The following is a 22,204-nucleotide window of genomic DNA, read 5'->3' as shown; positions in this document are numbered from 1 at the left end:
AAATCTCCGTAATGGAAATTTCCCAAAGCCCCGGCCACCTCATGCTTCTCAAGCTCCGGCAAAGAGAAGAAGACATCATCGGTCACCAGATCGCAATTAAAATTAGGATGGGCCATGAAAGGACCAAAAATATCAATAAAAAAAACACCCATTGCACAATTCTAATTATTTGAGCCACCAGCTTTTGCCCAATAAATGTGGAAAATTAGCCCCCTTTTTTGTGAGGACCAAAAATAGGAATAACACAAACAATTTAAATCGTTTGATTTCATGATAGATCAGAGGTGGGCCACAGCATATGAGCAGACTGGATTTTGTAACCATGGTGTTGACAGGCAATTAATCCATAGCTTGACACAAGCCCAACCTCAGATCAAAACCATACTTTCTGTCCAAAATAAGGCTCTAGCTTTAGGGACACTTAATCCTCCATACGTGGAGACAGAGAAACCAAAAAAGCCTCTCGACAAGGGTATAGATACAATCAAAAGACAACACTCTTTGGCAAAGAGAAAAGAGCAATGGGAGATATAATCTATAAGGAAAAACCAACAATAAATTCAGGATAATGATGTCGTGTAGCACACCTCACAGATGATCAGCCACTGGGACTTGGCTTGGCTCCCTCCCCAAGCGCGGCAGAACTGGGCTCTACAACTGGCAGTTGCCTCGCTGGCTCATTACTCTGGAAGGAGCTGACATTCGGGCCCGGCGACATTGGCGACATACGCGATGCCGATGGAGGAACCCCATATCCGGTCACTGCCGGAGGGACCACCGGAGGACCCCGCACATAATTCCGTCGTTGTGACGTGTCATATCTGTCATAACTGCGGCTGCGGCTTCGACTTCTGCTGCGGCTCCAACTCCGGCTTCGGCTCCTACTTCGACTTTCACTTCTGCTTCGGTCCCAAGTCCGAACCCTATCAGGACTAGGACTGTAGCTCCTGCTGTAACTACGGCCTCTACTCCTCTCTCCGAATCCTCTTCGGTTGTCATACCGGCCTACTCGCCCATCCATGCCATTATACCGGTCATGTGAGCCCCTGTCGTTCCGACCAAAACTACCAGGCCCACCAAACCCTCGTCCCCTGTTCCCACGACGTCCACCAAAAGAGTCGTTTCTGCCACCACGACCACCATAGCCACCATCCCTAGCGCCAAAGGAGTCGTTTCTGCCACCACGACCACCATCCCTTGCTCCCCGACCTCCGCCGGAATCCAACCGGCCACCACCAGAATCCCAGCGGCTAATTCCACCACGCCCCCTGTTGAAACTGGGGCCACCACGTGTAGCTATTTCTCGCACTTCAGGTGGTACTCGCTGGTTCGCTCCCTCCAATACTTTTACTAGATCAGCTGCATACTTCCAATCCTGGTCGGAGAAGAAGGTGTAGGCAACGCCAGTTGCACCAGCCCTGCCAGTCCTTCCAATGCGGTGGACATAATCCTCAATGCCCGTTGGAAAGTCATAGTTGACGACCACCCTGGAATCAAATAAATCTCAGATGACTATTGGTGCCAAAAAAGAACATGTGAAAATTAACTGGAGCTGTAGAAGCTAAAAAATATAGAGGACTCTCCATCAAGGAACATCATCCACATCTGAAAGTGCAATAGTCAGAAGCTGGAATATAAATCTAAACATAAGTTCTGGAAACTCTATATTAGGTTCTTGCGAATAATGTGATGCATCAAAGCTGATTTTGATTAAACTGAAAAATGTGACATTTCTGGAGAGAACTACATCCTAGATTATTGTTGTCAATTAAGGGAACTTATTTAAACAGAACAAATATGAAGCGAGCAACATTAAATTCCAACAATATCCAATGCCCCTCCCAGTACTGAAATTAGCTGCAAGTCCCTTACCTTAGGCCCTGTTCGTTTAAGATCATGACAACCGATTGTGAGTCCAAAACTAACTATTGGACTCAAAATTACATTTAAATTTGAGTCCAATCATTGGTTTTGGACTCACAATAGGTTGACATAATCTTAAACGAACAGTGCCTTAGTAAACTGTCTTGCTATGCGGAAAGAATCGTAGTTATATAATGCCCAAGAAGAAAAGGGAAACGAAGGAAAGAAATGAAAATCCAAGCGAGATTCAAACAGAGATATTATTCCAGTTCCAACAGGTGGGGCTAGTTTAGTACTTTAGTCATTTGAACCAAACAGCAGCTCTGGAAGAGACAGCTGTTGTCACGCAGCAATAAGATACCTTGAGAGGAGGCCTAGAGCATGTTTTTTGCCGCATTTTTTTTTATAAAAGATAAAGAGGGTCCTAGACAAAGCTGATAGACCAAAGGGTAAAGACGTAGAAGCAGACAAAGGAGACCTCATCCGTAGGCCTTCTTTCTAGAGATTTTATATAGTGAATGAGTATGTAGATCGGTACTGGCAGTACCGCCCACGATATTTGATCCAGCATGCTGCTGTTGGATCAAATGGGTGGTACTTCTGTCGTACTACCAATACTGATCTACATGCGCACTCACCATATAATTTCTCCTCCTTTCTAAGCAATAATTGGAGTCTGGATTGGAGAGACAGGTGTTCAGTCGCTTTCAGAAAATATTTTAGAGAAACAGTTTTCTTATAGAGACTAAAAAACTTCTCCTTCCTGAACTGAAGTAGTTTTCTGGAAAACAAGCATCAGGTACTGGCCCAAGAAGAGCAAGGCTGCTGAGTCCAACTCAGGGAAGATACAAGAACTCGACATTCCTGAAAGCTCCAAAGAAATTGCTGTTTACAAAGCATGCAAACATACACTATACTACACAGTTGCATCCTGAACTTTCCTATATGGCATAAGCTACAAAGCACAATATGTTAAATCCCTAAGAAAGCACATTAATTTACAGATTTTCCCTTTTCCCCTTAGAAGCATGCAAAATATGTGAAGCACTGGGACGAACACTTATCTTAATACATTTCTTCTTCTGTGAGATTGAGTCAGTTCTATATAGCATGAATATATGGTAGCAAAATAAAGAAAAACTGACCTTATATCTTTGATGTCAAGTCCTCGAGCAGCAACATCTGTGGCAACTAAAATCGGGGACTTACCACTGCGGAACTGGTTCAAAACCCAATCCCTCTCACCCTGAGTTTTGTCACCATGGATGACGGCAGCACCAAAATTGCGCCCAATGCTGCGGGCAAGCTGATCGCATAACCTCTTTGTTGAACAGAAGATAATAATCTTGGACCCGCGTTCTTCAGATCTAAGAATCTGTTCTAATCGTCTCTGCTTCTCCATTGGTGCAACCACCTCAACATGCTGCAAGTTTTAAAAGTAACAATTTAGCAAATGGAAATGGAAGAAAATAAAAATAGAACACGTAGGAAATAGACAAAGCATGGCCAATTTTCAGAAAGCAGGAAGGTACCTTTCCTTTTTCTTTTCTTTTTTTCTTTTTTTTGAAGATTGACATTTCATTAATTTCAATAGGATTAGTCAGGGACAAGTTGGCCCACAACTTACATTACATAAAATGCTTTCCGTAGACCTATTACAAGATGCTTTTAAAGGGAGGGACTAGATAATGATACAATTAGTGTAGATTCCCACAGAACCCCCTCCTTAGCCAAAGAGTCTGCTGCCTCATTTGCAGATCTCCTTCGATGCTCTATCTTCGGCTTCAATAGTCATAAGGTCTACGATTTCCGCAATCAAACCTTGGATCCTCCAAGGACCCTTAGATTTGCTTGATGCCCAGCTTACTACATTGGTTGAGTCGCCTTCCACTATCAGTTGGCTCAGAATGTGCTCATGGGCCCATCGAAGTCCAAAGAGAACCTCTACCGGAAGGGTTGATTAAACTTAATTTTGATGGATCTAGCATGGGTAATCCTGGGCCGACTAGAATTGGAGGTGTTTTGAGGGATTCCAGCAGTGAGACCATTTGAACTTTCTCGGGTCCAATTGGATCGGCAGACGCTAGTGAAACGGAAGTAAGGGCAGCTTATCAAGGCATAAAAAGGATAAGGAGAGAGCTCCTGGATAAGACGATTGTGGAAGGTGACTCAATGAATGTCATTCGATGGTTGAAAGGCATGGTGGCCACTCCATGGCGATTTGCTCACCTTTTTTATGAGATCCAAGACAAAATTAGGGGCTCATTTATTACATTTAAGCATATCCGGAGGTCGGCCAATAATGTGGCAGATGGCCTTGCTCGTCAAGGAGTGGGGTAGACAAATTTGGAATTTTTTAATTTTCTTCCTCCATAATTGTTTCTCTCTTCTTGTTCTTCTCTCCTTATATCTTTGGAGTTTCGAGCATCTCGGTCTACTCCCTTCTATTGAAAGCTTCACCGTTCCAAAAAAAAAAAGAGGGCTTTAACTTCAACTTCATTTGCATCACATTCCTGGAATAAGACATGATTGTTATTCCTTTATCATCCCTGATGAGCCCCCCAATCCCAGCCCTACCTGAATTGCCTATCGAACTCCCATCGAAATTTAGTTTATACCAACCTAGACGTGGTGGTTTCCATTTGGGATGGGGCTTAGTCCTGATCGCTCTATCCCATATTATTGTCCACCAATTTCGCAGCATGTCGCCAATGGCAAAAGGAATTCTCTTTTTTTTATTTTGCCCAGGAGATAATTTCCACTTTGATGTCAGATGCCACCCGACTCAAACTCCTATTTTGCTCCTCGAAAATGCGCATATTCCTTTCTTTCCAAATGTTCCAGACAATACTATTAGGGGATTGCTTTCCATAACATTCTGCCAAAACCCCCAAAGGAGCCATTGCTCCAACGTAGTAATACATTTCTGATAGTGCGAGGGCTGACCCATGACATTCCAAAGGCTCGCATAGCCTTGATCCATAATTGCGAGGAGAATGGGCAATGCAACATTATGTGGTTTAATGTCTCTTCTGCTTCCAAGCACATGACACATCTACTGGCCAATTGGATCTTTCTTTTTTGGAGTCGATCACAAGTGATGATTCGCCTGTGTGCCACCATCCATGCAAAGGCCACCCCTCTTGGAGGAGGCAAGGAGTTCCAAATTTTATTGAGGAGCCTCTGCCTTTATTAATTGCAGCAAAGAAAGACTTCGCTGAGAACCCTCCATCCGGCTCTTGGGTCCATACTCTCTCGTCTTCTTTAAAATTCGAGCAATACACAGACTGTAATTGACCTAAGAGCTCCTGTAAATCCGAAATGTCCACCTCTTTTAGGTCCCTTCTTAGTCTTAGGTCCCAAAAACCCCGCCCCATGGCGCTTGGTCTTTCCATGTAGTCCGTCACCGTTGCCTTAGGATTCGAAGCCACTCTAAACAATCTCGGATATGCGTCACTAAGCAGTTTATCCCCACTCCATAAGTCCAACCAAAATCTGACCTGATTTCCTTTACCAAATTTGTATTGGACTAACGGCTCAAACATCTCTTTTACAGAGCAAATTGATTTCCAGGCTCCTGAGACCTTGCCTGATCGTTGTGCTTTAGCTTGCCATTCTCCCCAATCTATCTCGTATTTTTTCCCCACAACTTTATGCCACAGTGCTGACTTTAAATTTCCATACCGCCACAACCATTTGCCCAAGAGATACGTGTTGCGCCCTTTGATCTTGAAACCCCAGAGGTAATCCAAGGTATGTGAAAGAGAATAGGCTTGCTCCACATCCTAGGTAATCCAAGGAAGGCACCTTTTCTAGTTATGGACCAACAAAACAAATGTCCCCATTTCTGCATTATAGAACACTTGGATACTGTGAATGGCAAGGCTAGGCCTCCATGATGGAAATATCTACAGCATTTCCATACGGTACTTAAAAAGTCTACACGCCCACTCGAAGAAATAATCTTTCTGATTATTAAAAAACAAACCAGAACTTTGTTTGCAGCAAAAAACAGTGTACTATCACATGATGACCAAGATTAAGAATTGAAAACAGTAAATGAGATATACAAACGATCAAGCCAAAGAGCAAGGCTCGAAGTTTTCTGTTCACAAAGGAAATCATACTAATAGAATGACACAAATTTCCAAAGCAACACCTTAAATACTTAAAAAGAACAGTGAAGACCTTCAATCCTAGCCCCCTTCATCTAGAATTAATCTTACTTGCCAGACAAGACCTAAATGCACTTCCTAAAGTCCTAAAGGTTTCTACAACCTAATAGAAGTCCCTACTCGAAACAATTCATACTAGCTTTCCTTCAAGGATCTGTCTCAAACATTCAAACCACTCTTAAAATTTGGCAAAAACTCATCCAAGACCCACAGAGGAAAACTGCAAAGGTTTCATGAATATCCATGCAAATAAATATTTTGTGGGCCCATATTCAGGCATCATCTTGTCATCATGGCATGGTAAAAAGCTTGTTTTCAATATGCTGCTGCGTCTTGTTTTTCCTGGAAGCCGTCTCTTTGGTCGGATAGGGGGCATATGATGTGCATCAACATGTGAAGCACATTTGCAGTTGGATGATTACATATATTACATCAGATCAGTAAATCAGCCTTCAAACCTTGACATGCACATAGACACCGAACAGAAAAGGAGCAGTAGAATCAACATCAGGAATAATAATCATACACGGCATGTGTATTGTGTAGGTGTGACATATGGTACAAAAATTCATTCGATAAATAACATATATGCAGAAAAGGTTAACTTATAGATATAAAACCTGTCAAAATCCCAACTTTGAAAATTCGGACAGATAAAAGCAAAACAGATCCAAATTGTATGCCATGTCACAAAATATTCACTTGATTTGAAGTATTTTAAGTATCCTAGTTGAAGTGTCAGAATCAGAAACAATTATTGCAAAAATTCGGGCACTATTACCTTATACACAACTAATATTTGTTAGAAGTAAAGGAAGACAACTCAACTCAACTCAACTCAACAAAGCCTTTGTCCCAAACTAGTTGGGGTCGGCTAAATGAATCCTTTAGAAAAAATTCATGAAGAAGGTGAAAGGAATCTACCCGGCTCTAATCCTAGTTCTAGTTGGGTGCTTCTACGTGGATCATTTTCTTCCATTCTATCCCATCCAAGGTCAAGTAAAGGAAGACATAAATCTGAATTTCAATTGGAACAGAACCAGACTTTTTTCCTAACAGGCAACAGCAATATCAACCGAGAAACATTGGAAATTTATTTAATTCCAAGTAGAAAAAAATCATAATAAGAAAACATAGATTCAACTATATCTGGATAGTTACAGAAAAAAGGAGAGCTTTCCATCATAATGTTTCTCAAGCTTGTACTTAGAGTGGTGAGATGAGGTTACAGGAACAAAAATTACCATACTTATCAGTTGGAACATCTAAACAAAAAGGTTTGGCTATCCCAGCAGCAAAATCTAACCCAGGAACTTTAAAAAAATCGACACAAAGCCTTTCCGCCAAAACTAACAAACACATGAATACTTGGGGCATCATAAAAACAAAATTAGCAAAAAAACACAACGGAAAAAAAAAATTGTCACAGTAAAATATAAAAAATTATGGTTACCTGTGTGATGGACTTGTTTGCGGCAAGCTCATCAACCCTGCCAATGGTAACCTGGACAGGATTCACCAATAAATCCCCAGCTATTTTCCTCACCTCCTTTGGCCAAGTCGCAGTGTACATGAGAGTTTGCCTGCGAGGAGGGATCTCGTTCACAATCTTACGGATCTGAGGTTCAAAGCCCATATCAAGCATACGATCTGCTTCATCAAGCACAAGGAAAGAAACTTGACGGAAGTTTATCTTTTTCATCTCAAGGATGTCATTGAGCCGACCAGGAGTGGCCACAATAATATCCGCTCCTCGCTCTATGTCCCTCAGCTGAGGGCCTTTTGGAGCTCCCCCATATAAACACTGAACCACAAAGTTCAGCCATGAAGAAAAACTAAAATCAGTACTTAATCAGAAAATAGAAAAAAAGATACACAAAAATAAAAAAGGCAGAATCACAAAACAGAGGTATGTGAACAAGTAATCAATAATTACGCATTAGTACTTGCATTTAGTTTGAACAACCACCAGCACCTGAAATATGCCACCGAAGTCTGGATTTTACAAAGGGTTAAAAAAAACAACTATTCCTAAAATGCTATTGCAGTAACAAGGGGAAACTTACCTGTCCGGTGAATGAATTTCAGTTCACCACACTCAACAAATAAAACCCCGCCACAAAGCTCTTTCAGTAAAACTAACAAGTTATAAATTCAATCTACCAAGAAAAATTCTATTTTTGAATAACTGGTGATTCTTATTTTGCTTCAAGTTTCTATCACCAAGATTCCAAACTACAACTTCCTTGTTATGATGAGATCACAGAAGACAAAGGGCCGAGCCAGCAGGGGCATAATCAGTGTAATAAACAGACAGAACTTACTGCACAAGAAACCCTTGAAGATCGTCCAAACTTGATGACTTCATCTTGTATTTGTGTGGCGAGCTCCCGGGTTGGAGCCAAAACCAACACTGTCGGGCCATTCTGTGTATTATTCTGACAGCGTCTGAGATGAATAAAAGCAGGGATCACATAACCCAAGGTCTTCCCTGAACCTGTTTTGGCAATGGCCACAATATCCCTACTCTGTAGAGCGATTGGCCATGTTTGTGCCTGTATTGGCGTTGGAGTAGAAAAACCAGCTAAATGCATCTGAAAAAGGGTAAATAAAAAAAATCAACCAATATAAAACAAGTTCAATAGATGACAAAACTATAGCATCCACATTTTATGAGAAGCATCACAAAGTATTATGCCATTCATTATTATAATGGTGGAAAAAGTTACAATAACAACCCCATATGTACATGGTTGCTTACTTAAGCAACTCGAGGCAGCAAAAAGGGGCATTTCAGACTGAGTGGCGGAGTCAAGAAGCCACACCATGAGAATTGGAAGAAGGCCCAAACTTGTCCAGAGGAAAGGCTCCAACTATATATTAGCAGCCCCTAAGGACATAGCAGTTGCTGTGTATTCAGGGTGTATAGCAGCACAGCGTACGACATAAGCTCCTCTCTGGAGCAAATATCGCACCTGCGACAACCGACAAATTACATGAGTTTAAACTTCTAGTAAAAAAATCATCACCCCAAAAGGAAGAAAGAACTTTTTAACCAGATTTGCAAAGCCTCCACACAATAGGAACAAGGATAACATCCAATAACCAACCTTAAAAGCAAAACCAGCTGATGAAAGTCATTGTAAACTCACCTCTCTGAGAATCTCCGGAGGGAAACCAGTGGCTTCAAAGGTCATGAATGGTTCCGGTACATTGTCACCCTAAGCAATTTTGTTTTCAGGAATCAATGTCAAAAAAAAACCAAATTTAATTGAAAAGGGAAACAGAAACCACGATAAAAAAATGTACTAAAAATGTAGTAGGCAAAATCAACCATAATAGAGGACATCTGTTCAACTCATAAGCTAGTTCATTTGGATTTTAATATTTAGCAAGTCAATTACACTGCAAAATCAAATCTTGTAATAAAATAACAGGCATACAAAGCATCGCCCATGAAAAAGTTTCTCTAAACATTTGAAACATTCTATTATCTCATCATAGGTCTTCTGAATAAGCATGTGCTTGCAGTAAAACAGCTCGGTTTGCACTGCTTAGATTTTGTTCTTTTTCTTTCTTTGGGCTTAAGACCAATATTCATCATGAAAAGAAAATAAGAAAGCATGTTAAATAATTTAAGCAGCACTAACAATCACTAACATACGACTAATCTACTTCTTGGCAGCACAATGATCGGACATCACATATGTCCTCAAAATTTCATGAATTGCATTATTATGTGTTGAAAATAGTCGAATTATGAGTATAGGGGTAGTTTGGTCATTTTACAACATGTATAAATATCAATATCAAGTCAACAGCAATTTCAGAATTAATGAAGCCATGAACTGTGTAGAATTCATCCTCCTCTCCCCTTCTCTATTCGAAACTTTTTTGGGTGATCACCTCGAAGAGATTCTTTATACTATGGTCATGTTAGAATCATGGGCAACCCAATGGAGGACCCTAGGGCCCCGAGATGCATCATTTACCGCTGAACAGAATGTAGTGATTGGAAAGAGAACCTCCATTACAGAGAGGATCCTGTTTGATGCATATCATGACCTAAGCATGCCTTACAAGATATCCTAATTCAAAATTCCATTGAAACAAACTCTTCAATGAAGCACACACAATAAAAATAGGAAGATGATAAATCAGCCCTCTTTTTCCCTTCTCTCTCCCCCATCACTTGTTGTAAAACTTAAAATCAGTAAATCGCTATGCCTTTCTGATTATTAAAAATTTTCTTCTTTCCGCTCTTTTTGAGAGAAGAATGTCTCCACGGAGTTTTTTTTTTTTTTTGAATGGTCAAGATTTCATTCAAAAGAAAGACCGAGATGGTCAGATAAAAAAGCACGAAAAGGAAAAAAGAAAAGAGAAATACAAATTAGAAACCAAGAAAATCAGAGGCGAGAAGTCAAAAGGTTGAAAAGACAACAAAAGCACCCCATCCTTGGCCAGCTCATCCGCCACCCCGTTGACCGATCTCCTAATATGATGGAATAAGATATTGGCTCTTCCCACGATATCATTTATCTCGTCAAAAAGCTCGGCAAATCTCCAAAGGGGGACATGAGCACCACTAAGCCAACGAATTACATTGAGGGAATCCCCTTCTACCACCACACTTTCCTGGTCATCCTATCTAACCCCATTGCCCCCTTCTCCACGGAGTTTCCGACTCTATCTGGCCCCATTGCCCCCTTCCTCATCCTTGCACAAATCCCTGTTGAGCTCAAGGGTACCAGAGATACGTCTTGTCATTGCCATTGCCCTAATCGGAGTTTTTCGGTTTCGGTTTTCGTTTCAGTCGGCACGCAAACGGAAGTAGTTAGGTTTCGGTGGAAATCTTGTAAAATCGTAGAAACATATGCAAATAATGAAACTTTTAGAAATGCTAGAATATGCACAAACATATACTTAGAAACCATCACATAAGCAAGAAAGCATAATGGCTTAATCACATGGACCACCTAGTGACATGCATCGTCGCACATGTTTGGAACAGCAAAGTCAATAGAGAAGTACTATGTAACGAAGAATAAGAGAGTACAATGACAATTCTCCTCCAATGTTACCTAGAACGCGGGTCGTTCCAATACGTGGTACGGGAACGGGATACGATGGTAGCCCGGTACGCGGTACGATGAGGGTAGGATAAGTTGGTTCGTTATTTGGGGTTACGGGTCGGTTTAGAGCGCTAATTCGGGTCGCTCCAGTACACATACAATCTCTCTTCACACACACACACACACACACACACACACACACACATATAAATAATTTAATATAGTTTTACAAGAATATCATTCTATAGTTCATACCACATACATCTAATAAACAAAATAAAAAAACCCCATGTATGCCATACATATTTTTTTCAAAAAGAAAGTTCAAGTTTCAATTCAACCCAAATATATAAAATTTGAAGATATCCCAAATATCACAAAAATAAAGTACGAACATATATTGCATTCTCAATCCTAAATGAAAGTAAATAGAGGGAAGTTGCCGTTAAAAACCATGTGTTATTCGTATGCCCTAGCCTCCCCTACAGGCATAAAAAACATATGATAAAAAAGGGGAAGTGATACTTACGCCCCTTTTCATCACTAGGGACACCTGGCGCCAGTGTATCAATGACTAAAAGGGCTAATGTACTTGATGTCAATAGAATCCAGTGGCCTTGATTGCCATGTACACTGTCGCTAGGTGTCACTCGTGGTCAAAAGGGGCGTAAATATCATTTCCCTAAAAAAGGTAGAGAAATTTGCCATTAAAAACCCATACGAAAAAGGGAAAGAGAAGGTTAAGAAAACAAACTAGTATCTAAAAGCACAAGCAATGAAACCAACGACGCAAAGAACATGAAGAGAAGGGAAATCTGTCCTCATCTGCAACGTCTTGGCTGTCGTAAACCCATTACCCTCCAAGAACATACCGAAGGTATTCCCTAACAAACTGATGCTCTACTTTAGCTCTCTCTCCATATCTCAGTGTATGTTCACTCGTGAGTCGCCATTTGGGTGATCCGGGTCGCGAACGAAAAACGTTTGGGATCGTACAATCCTGGATCACAGGACGGAGGGTAGGATGGCAACCCTGGTCAGGGGGTAACATTGGTCTCTCCCCTCTAAGGACCCCGGCTCTATGTCAATATGGTCTCATGCCGATCTGACATCCCACGCATAAGATACGGTTACTTTGCTCTATAGTTCAATGATGTTGCCTACCAAATATCATTCTCCATATTAATAAAATGAAATAAAATGCAAATAATAACATCTTTTCTTTTCTTTTCTTTTTGTCGTTCTGACCATTTCAGTCGATTTTCTTGAATTTCGGGAATTTGGGAGTCAAAATTTCGGGGAAATAATGACGTAAAAGGAAATTATGTAGATTTCATTTCGGTGGGGATGGAAATGGAAACATCAGTCAAGGTCGGGGAAATCTAAAACCATGCCCTATTCGAAGCATGTATGCGTTATCGTGTGACGAAGATAGACAGCTTCGGGCCTTAGACTAGTTCTTGGAGCCCAATGGGTGACCTCTTGATTAACAGATTCCGACCTTTACTGATCCTTTCCTCGTCTCTTTGTTGTTGTCTCTCTTTACTGTCATTGCCGTCATCATCCTATTTCATTGATGTCTCAGATCATGTTTTTTTGTGCGCCAGAGACAAAGTTGACTGCTTGATTAACAATGCAAATCAGCCCAACGTGGCGCTCCACCACCGGTTTTTAAGTTTGCTTGTCGAATTTTTAAAAACCGTAGATGAAAACATGAACCTAGACAAACCCTTCTCTTTTGCTTGTTCCAATTTTTTCCAATTTCAACTACAAATTTGCTATTTTTTAATCAATATTTCTTTTAAAAGTGGAATTAAAAAAGAAACAAAACAAAAAACATGTCGAAAGAATCAAATGTTACCTGGAACACAGGTCGCTCCGGTACGTGGTCCTAGAACGGGGAAGCAGTATGGCATTTCCTAGCATGTGGTAGGAAATGACATTTTTGGCATCTATATTCAGTCGCACTATTATATATGACTAAGTATGCGTAATTATACTTCTTGGAATGACATTTTTGGCTATCCGAAACGAAAATGATATGGAAATTGGATCATGTAAACTAAATCATGGAACATGATCATTTGGTGTTTTCCTATAGCCCCGGTTGAATCCCATTCAAATGTTACAAACAGACTTCTAAACCTGCTGCCAACAGTTGGAAATGTCAGCTACAGGACAGTACAGGTGCCCTTTAGTGCCCATTAAGCTACAATAGCCGCTCGTAACTTGCTACCTTCTCCAACTATTTTCAAGGAAGTTGATCACTTGTAAGTTGCAACTCCAAATGAAAGTATGTGGTTTGCTCTGGTAATTGGATTTCCGACAACAAGTACAGAGACGGAGCTTTGATGATGTGGAGGGGTATCCTCAATTAGAAGCATAAATTCCCATAAGGCATGAGGTGTAGAGCATACATTTGGGACGGAGTCAAGTTCTAGCAAGACAAATGGTGTACAAAGGCGGCACTAAAGGGCATATTCTCTGATCTTTTTGGTATGGCTTCGAACAAAGAAGCCTTTGTGCAGGATTGTTTTGAGAGGGAAGGAGACTAGGTCTCGTGGAAGATTAATTTCAAACGAAATTTCTTTGACTGGGAAGTCGACAAGATCGTCCTACTTACTCATTGCTTGGAAGCACATTATGATTGAAAGTTTACTAGAGACAAAATCGTTTGGATCTTAAACTCCAATGAATGGTTCAGCGTAAAGTCTTTCTATCACCATATTGCTTATTGTTCTCTTTCTTCACAGCTGACTGGAGTTTGAAGTGCTCCAGCCCTACCTAGAGTTCGTGGGTTCAAGTGGACAGCTTGTCAAGACAAAATATGGACAGTTGATCATCTTCAGCACCGTCAGATGCTCATCATCGACCACTGCACCCTCTGTGGAACACGGAGAGTTTGTGGATCATATGTTCCTCCATTGCAGGTTCGCTGGAGATGTATGGGCTCGGATCGTCAAGAGGTTTAGGATCTCTTAGGTCTTCCCTACACCATTGTCAGACCTCTTTGATTGTTGGTTTTAAGTGCCTTGGCCAAGGAAAGGAATGATTCTCTGGATGCTATTGTTGCTCACCAGTATATGGGTCCTATGGAAATAAAGAAACGCTTGCTTATTTAAGAATGCCGACAAAAGTTTCATTTTTTCCTACTCGATGATTAAAACATTGACCATATCTTGGGGTAGGATCCTTCCTTTCTTCAAGTGTTGCAATTTCAGCATCCTTTGCTACCGATTCCTGCCCTAATATATCTACGGTGACGACAAATAGTTTATCCTTCCCAACAGCATCTACTTTTGAGTTCACGAGTTCACCCTCTCTAGTGGATACCCTCGGAGTCGTTAGATATTTTTTTAATGATTACCACCTTGACTATCCTTGCTGTTGTACTTCTTTGTTCGTTTCTGTTCTGTGATCCATGCTTCCCCGATCATCTCGACCACGGGCCTTTTTCCTTCATTTTAATAAAGTACCATCACTCCAAAAAAGATAAGAAAAATATGTCCCTTTACTTTGATTTTCATATTTTTGGTGCAACCAAACAAACCCTAAGCAACATGAGCAAGTCATGTACTATCAGAATTGTTGTTGGATCACAAGTGCGGCTCTCGTTCGTTGCGTTAAGTCCAGTGCTTGTTGTGCCGCCTATCCTTTCATACAAGCTTGGATTTGGATGCTTAAAGATAATTGGCTCTTGTATGTTTGTTTGTCCAAGTACATTCTAGATCCCAAGACAAGCCGATAGTTTCATCGCACAAGCTTTAGTTTTATGGCATTCTCCACTCGAATCATTTTAGCTTGTAGTATTTTTTTTTTGGCATTTAGCTTGTAGCATTTTACATTCCTAAAAAGTCATCGGAGCGAACTTGTCAAAAAAAAAAAAATGGTCCCTCATATCAAAATCAAGAAAGAAAGGTAATAGAAGTTCTTTTTCTTTTTTTCGGGGGGGGGGGGGGGGGGGGGGGGGAGGAAGGGTGAAGAAGGAAGGAGGGAAAAGATAAAGAGGGACTGGATGAAATAGTAAAGAAAGAAAGTGAACAAGGAGTTTAGGCCTTTAGTCATAAAAAAAAAACTCACCTAATATGAAGCATCAGAGTTCAAAAAAGGCATCAAACCCCATTAACATAAGAAAATATCAATTTTGTTCATATTCAATTGTTTTCAACGCCAATAGACCTTTCATATTTATAGGCTATGCAAGCCATACGAATTTTTTTTTTTTTTTTTTTTAAAAGACTCCTAGTCCTTGTTACAAAACAACTCCTGGTCGAATTAGAACTCCTATTATACTTAACTACTAGCTCATTGAAATAAAACTCTTATTACATGTACTCTCCCTACTACAAGTAAACTAAAACTCCTAAAACCCACTAGGACTGTTGACTCATCATGGAGAACTCACTTCAAGTCACACAAATACAAGGACCTTAATATTGCGATGTAGGACCTTGTGGCCACTTAACAACTTATGTGATTAATTTCAAATGACTTATGCCCCTGTCACTTAAAACATTCGTAATAAACAACTAGGCCTCATTTTCAACACCTACAACTTAAAGAAATCAAGTGATATCAGTGGGAAAAATTGTAATACCCCTCCTATGACTTTAAGGCACTTAAAAGGCACCTAGAGGACACTTCAAACTTAGAATATGGACCATACAAAGGTCCCCATCACTATTCATAACATATACCTGCATTACTTAACTCCCAATGCTAGAACAACAAAAGTTTCAACTCGTACATCCTGGGTGGATTAAGATTAGATGCTAACCTAAAAGGAAATATGACCATTCTTCTGAATGGTTTTCGAGTTTTCCGATATCCTGTATAAAAAACAACTCCCGAAGGATCAAATGGCATTCTACTCTACGGATGAGTTTTGAGAACCCTTATGATAATTATAATCTGTTTACGCATGAGGTTTTAACTATTTTCTTTCTTTCTTTCTTTTTTTTGCGGGGCGAGAGGGGGTGTAGGTAATTGAGGTTTTAACTGTTTTACTTGAAAAGTGATACAATCTGCATCACCTACATATAACATTTCGAACCCTTATGATGATCGTAATCTGTTTACGCATGAGCTTTTAACTTCTTTTCTTTTCTTTTTTCCTTTTTTTTTTTTTTTTTTTTTTGGGGGGGGGGGGGGCGGTGATTGAGGTTTTAACTGTTTTATTTGATACAATCCTCTTCCCACTAAGCCCCCTTTCTCCTCAGTTCACAGAGACAAGCTGTAAGACTGTTGCCAATAGTTCATCACTACAAGGACTCACCTCAGATGCCTAAGAGTTTTAACATGCACAATCACATGTGTTTTGATTCACTGTTTAAATATGATATGATTCCCTCAAGGCACGGATGACCTCTATAGTGAGTCTTTGATAACGTCCATGACACCTACTCCCACGACCTACCTGCACTACCTACCTCCCAGTTCTAGCACCATGTAACTTTGACCTGTACATCCTGCGTGGGGACAATAGACATAAACCTAAAAAGAAGTCTGACCCTTCTTCCAAATGGCTCTTGAATATTTCAATATCTCGTACAAGAAAAAACTCCAGATGGATAGAACAGCCTTCTACCCCCAATGGTGAATTTGATAATCCATATGATGATCATAATTTGCTTTTATATGAAGTTTTTAACTAGTTTTAGTTTTAAAAAGGCATTGGGTGCATAAAATATTCCTAGATCCGAACTTCCTTTTTGTTTTAGTTTTAAAAAGGCATTGGCTGCATAAAATATTCCCAGTTCTGAACTTCCTTTTTTCAACATTTTGTTTCCATTCAGTTGGACAGGCTCTACAAGTCTATTAACTAACTTTCAATCACATATCATAATCATGCAAAAATCCATCATAGCCCTGTAATCCCATATGATATGAAAAGATAAGTACAAAAGCGGCCCAATGTCATCATACTATATAATGCATAAATCAGCTTATCATAAAAAATCCAACTGTATGCATGTTTAACGATGAAAATATAATGATAATAGTTATGGAACATAAACAAATCCAAGTGCACTGACCGTTGCATTAACTTCATGCTGTCTACGGTAGACATCAGCAGGTGAGATATTTGAAAGATCTGATGAGCCAACAGTTTTTGGAGGCAACCTCACAGGCGCATTATTGGGAAATGTTTGACTCCCAACGGCATGATTGTACATGTTAGACATTGCATTCCCAGCTGCAATATTTAATCCGTTCGGATGACCAGGTGCGGCATTTTGAGAATGAACAGCAGCCATCCTCATTTCCTGATGCACAGTAATCACCACTTACATTTAAATAAAACATGGTGGCATAGTAAAATCTTGAATAACAACCAAGTCCATTTTTTCCGTTGAATGATAACATCCATGTCCATTTCATGATGCAGAATAGAAACAATGGCATCGATTTGCAGCTTGGAAAACAAAATGATCTATGATTTACAAATAATGAATGTTATACACCAAGAGAAAAGGATACAGTCCAGCAGTTTAAGTACTGAGTACACATGAAGTAAATTAAATACTGATAGTTTAACCAAAGTTAACAATACAACAGAGAATAGAAAACTACTTTCATTCATATGATGTCAAGAAAAACAAAACTAAGTCAAATATATCCCTTAAGTTCAATCTATTTGCCTTCACAATACAACAGAGAATAGAAAACTACTTTCATTCACATGATGTCAAGAAACACAAAACAAAGTCAAATATATCCCTGAAGTTCAATCTGTTTGCCTCCAATGACATCACTGTAATAGTCCATTCCAATCATTCATGAAAGAGTTCATGATATTTAGGCTAACATCTTAAATCTCCATGGGGTTGATTAGAAAGGAATTAATAACAACAAAAGGTTTAATGGCATCGTCACAATGTATAGGAGCTAACACGCACATGCACATATACAGAGAGAGAGGGGGCAATTATCACGTTCGCATTTGGCAGAATGCATCTCAGGCCTCCACAGGACTAGAAATCGTGAGGATCCTAAAGTCTCAATCATATCAGCCTGTATTATATTATGAGCTTTCCCAATGGTGCATCTAAATTTCTGCTTCTGCTTCTTCCAAGAGGGATATACCTTCAAAGACTTTGAAGAATATGTCATTCTCTCTGACAACAATAGCTGAAACACTTCATTAAAAGTTTGAGCACTAAAAAGTGCCACAATGATGCTAAGAGAAAAGCAATTGATAAACCACGAGATATGCTAGTTTGAGGAAACTTTTGACATGATAGTTTTTCCTCATAACTTAGATATTTCAAGTCAATATGGAGGCTAATTTGGCAGGTGACAATACAACTCAACTCAACTCAACAAAGCCTTTATTCCAAACTAATTGGGATCGGCTAAATGAATCCTTTAGAAAAATTTCATGAAGAAGGAATCTACCCAGCTCTAATCCTGGCTCTAGTTGGGTTCTTCTACGTGGATCATTTTCTTCCATTCTATCCTATCCAAGGTCATGTTCTTTGTTATGTTCCTAGCTATCAAGTCTTTCCTCACTGTTTCTACCTTCTACCCAAGTTGTTTTCGGTCTGCCCCTACCTCTTTTTACACCATCAATTTGGCACGAGACGCCTCTTCTCACCGGAGCATCCAAAGGCCTACGTTGGATATGTCCAAACCATACAAAGAATTAATTTGAGAGTTGACCTTTACCAGCCTCGAATACAGTGTTTGCCAACCTGCTAGTTGTTTATTTTCTTTTCTACAATCATTGTTTAGGGGTGTCTTAATGCCCTGATGGATGACATATTTAAAATCTGGATAACATATCATTAAAAAGGAAAAAGGAAAAAAAACAAAAGAAGAGTTTGGTGCATACCTGTTGATTGCCGGCTAGGGAAATTGATGCAAGCTTTGGCTGCTGTGAAGCCATCATTGCCCCTTCCTTGCTACCATTGAAATAGAAGTCATTTCCAGTTCTTCCTCTCGGATCTTCTTCATATCCCATTTTTGATCCCATAGAAGGCTCAGCAGCTTGCTGATTACGACCCATAGCCGGCCCCACATGATTCTGAAAAATGGACCCAACTATTTGTTGCATGTGGATAGAATCATTGCCTGCCTGCTGCGGTTGAAGCAAAGAAGCACCAGTTTGTTGTGTACTGACAGAAGAGCTACCGGGTTGTTGCGTATGAGCTGAATGAACACTCAATTGCGGTATCTGTACAGGATGTGTTCCAGATGTAAAGTTCTGAATGGATGAGTACCCACTTTGTTGGCCTTGAGATGATGAAAACCCAATTTGATTTCCCTGTTGAAACCCAGTATCCTCCCTCTGTGAAAACCCAATTTGCTTCCCCTGATGGTGCAAAATTTGCTGGCCCGAAGGATGTTGGATTTGCTGGTGTGGCACTTGATGTAGCTGTGGGTGAGGGAATTGCTGCCCGTGCTGGTGTGGCATTTGCTGCCCCTGCGGCTGAGTCATAGGCTGCCCCTGTGTCTGAGTCATAGGTTGCCGCAGTGGCTGAGTCATAGGTTGCCCTTGCTGCTGTTGCGGCACCTGCTGCCCTTGATAATGTTGCACTTGTTGACCCTGCTGCGGCAATATTTGCTGCCCCTGATGCTGCGGCATTTGCTGCCCTTGCTGCGGCAGCGGCATTTGTTGCCCCTGATGCGGCGGTGGTATTTGCTGCCTGTGCTGAACTAGCGTGCCATTTGGTTGTAGCGTGCGGGCCACTGGTATTGGTGCCAGCTTTGGTGTAGAAACCGCAGGAGGAGGACCAAGTGGCAGTGGAGGGGGTAAAGTAGCCGGCCTCTCATACTGAGTGACATTCGATTCGGGATTCCAGTAGTAAAAAAGACCAGTACTTCCATCAATCAAACATTTCCATGGATTTGGAAGTGTTGGATCATCGGGTGCATAACGTGGACCCAACGAAGCCGCAGTCGACTCCGTGGTTGCCATGTGCGCAGCTACCGTATAAAAGCCCACAACCAGGTACTGGTGATTGCACGCCCTACAAGGATGAATTCTGATCTTTATTATAATGAACCTCACAAATGCATAAAAAGCGATCAGGTTTCGAAGCTTAAAACCCATGAATACTTCAAAACTGGGCATCAAAGCCCTAATCCAGGTCCTGATCTTTCGACTTCAATGTATAAACAGGTCACAAAAATAAATCGAAACGAAAAAATATATAATAAAACTATCGAGCCAGAAATTCATTAGCTGCCAACTCCAAAAACCCTAGAAAACATCAAACACAACACATTACTGGTCTCTAAACCCTAGACAACCAAACAGGAAACGCAATTTCGAGAAAAACAGATGCCCTAGATAAACACTGTACCGTTATTCAAACTGATCGCTAAACTACGATTCCGTAAATCCTCAGAAGATTATTCAAGCCCTATATGAATAAAAAGAAAAGGAAACCCTAGAAGAATAATTCAAACCCTAGATGAATGAAAAGAAAAGGAAATTGGAAAAGGCGATAACCTTAGACACGCTACAATCACCAAAACAAAATCCCAAACATATAAAAAAACAAAGGAGTAGGGGAAAAAAGAATCAATCATACCGGGTTTGCAGAACAGGTAGAAGAAGAAGACAAACGGCGGTAAAAAATTAAAATTATAAAAGACCGAGAAAGAGAAGGAGAAAAACAACGCACCTTTTAATGGGGATTTAGGGCAAAAGGGTAGATCGACGAGAGCTAGAGAAATCGTCCCCTTTTAGTCTGCAAAGCTTCTAAAAGAAATGGAGAGAGAAATTACAAACCCTAGTTCTAAAGGAGGAAGAAAACGAAGAGAGATCGATATTTCAAAACAAAGAGAAATTATATGGTGCCTTGTACGGTAGGGGTATCACAATAGGATGATCATATGGTGTAAGCCCATATACTCTTCTAGTATTTAAATACTTTACGGCTTGCACCATAGGATGATCCAGACCGTCCATTTGATGGGCCACAACGTAAGTTGGTTTCAATAGTATGATCCGAACCCTACAATCTGTTGAGGAACCACATATTATTGAAAACTCTATAGATCTAAGGGTTGGGATTATCCTGTGGAAATGATTTTTGGGGTGCAACTTATTTAGTTATTTACGTTGTGACGGTTTGGATAGTCCGTGCAAGCAGTACTTTTTTACAAAATACTGGACTATTAGGGCTTACACTAAATAAAATCTCATTTATTTACGGAGCTATAATAGGTTACTACAGTTCCTCAAAAGCTCTCAGAAGCCCATTTTAAAAAGACAAGCTGGATTTGCGCAACGATATCTGTGGTGGGGGTGTGTGTGTGTGTGTGTGTGGGGGGGGGGGGGGGGGGGGGGGGGGGGGGGGGAGACTTAAAATTCCAAATTCAGAAACTTAACCCATCTCAACTAAGCCTTTGTTCCAAACTAGTTGGGGTCGGCTAATGAATCCTTCGGAATTTTTTCATGAAGAAAGTGAAAGGATCTACCTGGCTCAAATTGACCAAGTCTAATCCTGACACTAATTTGGTTCATCTATATGGATCATTTTCTTCCATTATATCCTATCCAGGATCATGTTCTCTGTTACGTTCCTAGCCCTCGAGTCTTTCTTCATTGTTTCTACCCAAGTTGTTTTCGGTCTGCCCCTTTCTCTTTTACTCCATCAACTTGGCACGAGTCACTTCTTCTCATTGGAGCATTCAAAGGCCTACGTTGGATATGCCCAAACCATTTTAAACGGTGCTCTCTCATCTTTTCCTCAATTGGTGCCACCCCCACCTTTTTACAGATGTCTTCATTTCTAATTCTGTCTACCCATTGTGTGGCCGCACATCCATCTAAGCATTCACATCTCGGCTATACTCAACTTATGCATATGCTTCTTCTTGGTGCCCCATTTTGAGACGTACAGCATGGCTGGCCTCACAACTGTCTTATAAAACCTTCCCTTCAACTTGGTAGGTATTTTACGGTCTCATAGAACTCCTAAAGCATGCTTCCACTTCAACCAACCTGCTCTTATTTTGTGGTTAATATCCTCTTCAATCTCTCCTTCTTTATGTAGGATTGAACCAAGATAGTGAAACATATCCCTCTTAAGTACTGCATGTCCAATCATATATACTACATCCTCGCCCCACCTCGTTACA

At 40.5% G+C, this 22,204-nt stretch overlaps 1 protein-coding gene across 2 annotated transcripts; it reads right to left on the bottom strand.

The window, feature by feature from the left end:
• Nucleotides 1–198: 198 nt before the first annotated feature.
• Nucleotides 199–20,940, bottom strand: LOC143853398 (DEAD-box ATP-dependent RNA helicase 40-like). 2 transcript variants are annotated; one of them, XM_077363153.1, is made up of 8 exons: nucleotides 20,743–20,940; nucleotides 18,945–20,082; nucleotides 17,146–17,376; nucleotides 9,191–9,259; nucleotides 8,363–8,632; nucleotides 7,492–7,842; nucleotides 3,009–3,286; nucleotides 199–1,487 (listed from the first exon to the last, which is right to left on the bottom strand). In XM_077363153.1, exons 2-8 carry the CDS (start codon nucleotides 20,028–20,030, stop codon nucleotides 599–601), a joined length of 3,174 nt encoding a protein of 1,057 aa, XP_077219268.1. In that variant the 5' UTR covers nucleotides 20,031–20,082; nucleotides 20,743–20,940; the 3' UTR covers nucleotides 199–598. The 2 variants fall into 2 exon arrangements, with proteins under 2 accessions (XP_077219268.1, XP_077219269.1); XM_077363154.1 differs by lacking the exons at nucleotides 9,191–9,259; nucleotides 17,146–17,376; nucleotides 18,945–20,082; nucleotides 20,743–20,940 and adding an exon at nucleotides 8,800–8,938.
• Nucleotides 20,941–22,204: the final 1,264 nt, after the last annotated feature.

The sequence above is a fragment of the Tasmannia lanceolata genome, unplaced genomic scaffold (genome assembly GCF_043159265.1).
Source record: "Tasmannia lanceolata isolate RefF3 unplaced genomic scaffold, GAP_Taslan_0.1 ptg000019l, whole genome shotgun sequence".
NCBI lineage: Eukaryota > Viridiplantae > Streptophyta > Magnoliopsida > Canellales > Winteraceae > Tasmannia > Tasmannia lanceolata.
The sequence above is the reverse complement of the archived record's forward strand: the minus strand, read 5'-3'. Positions and strand labels throughout refer to the sequence as shown.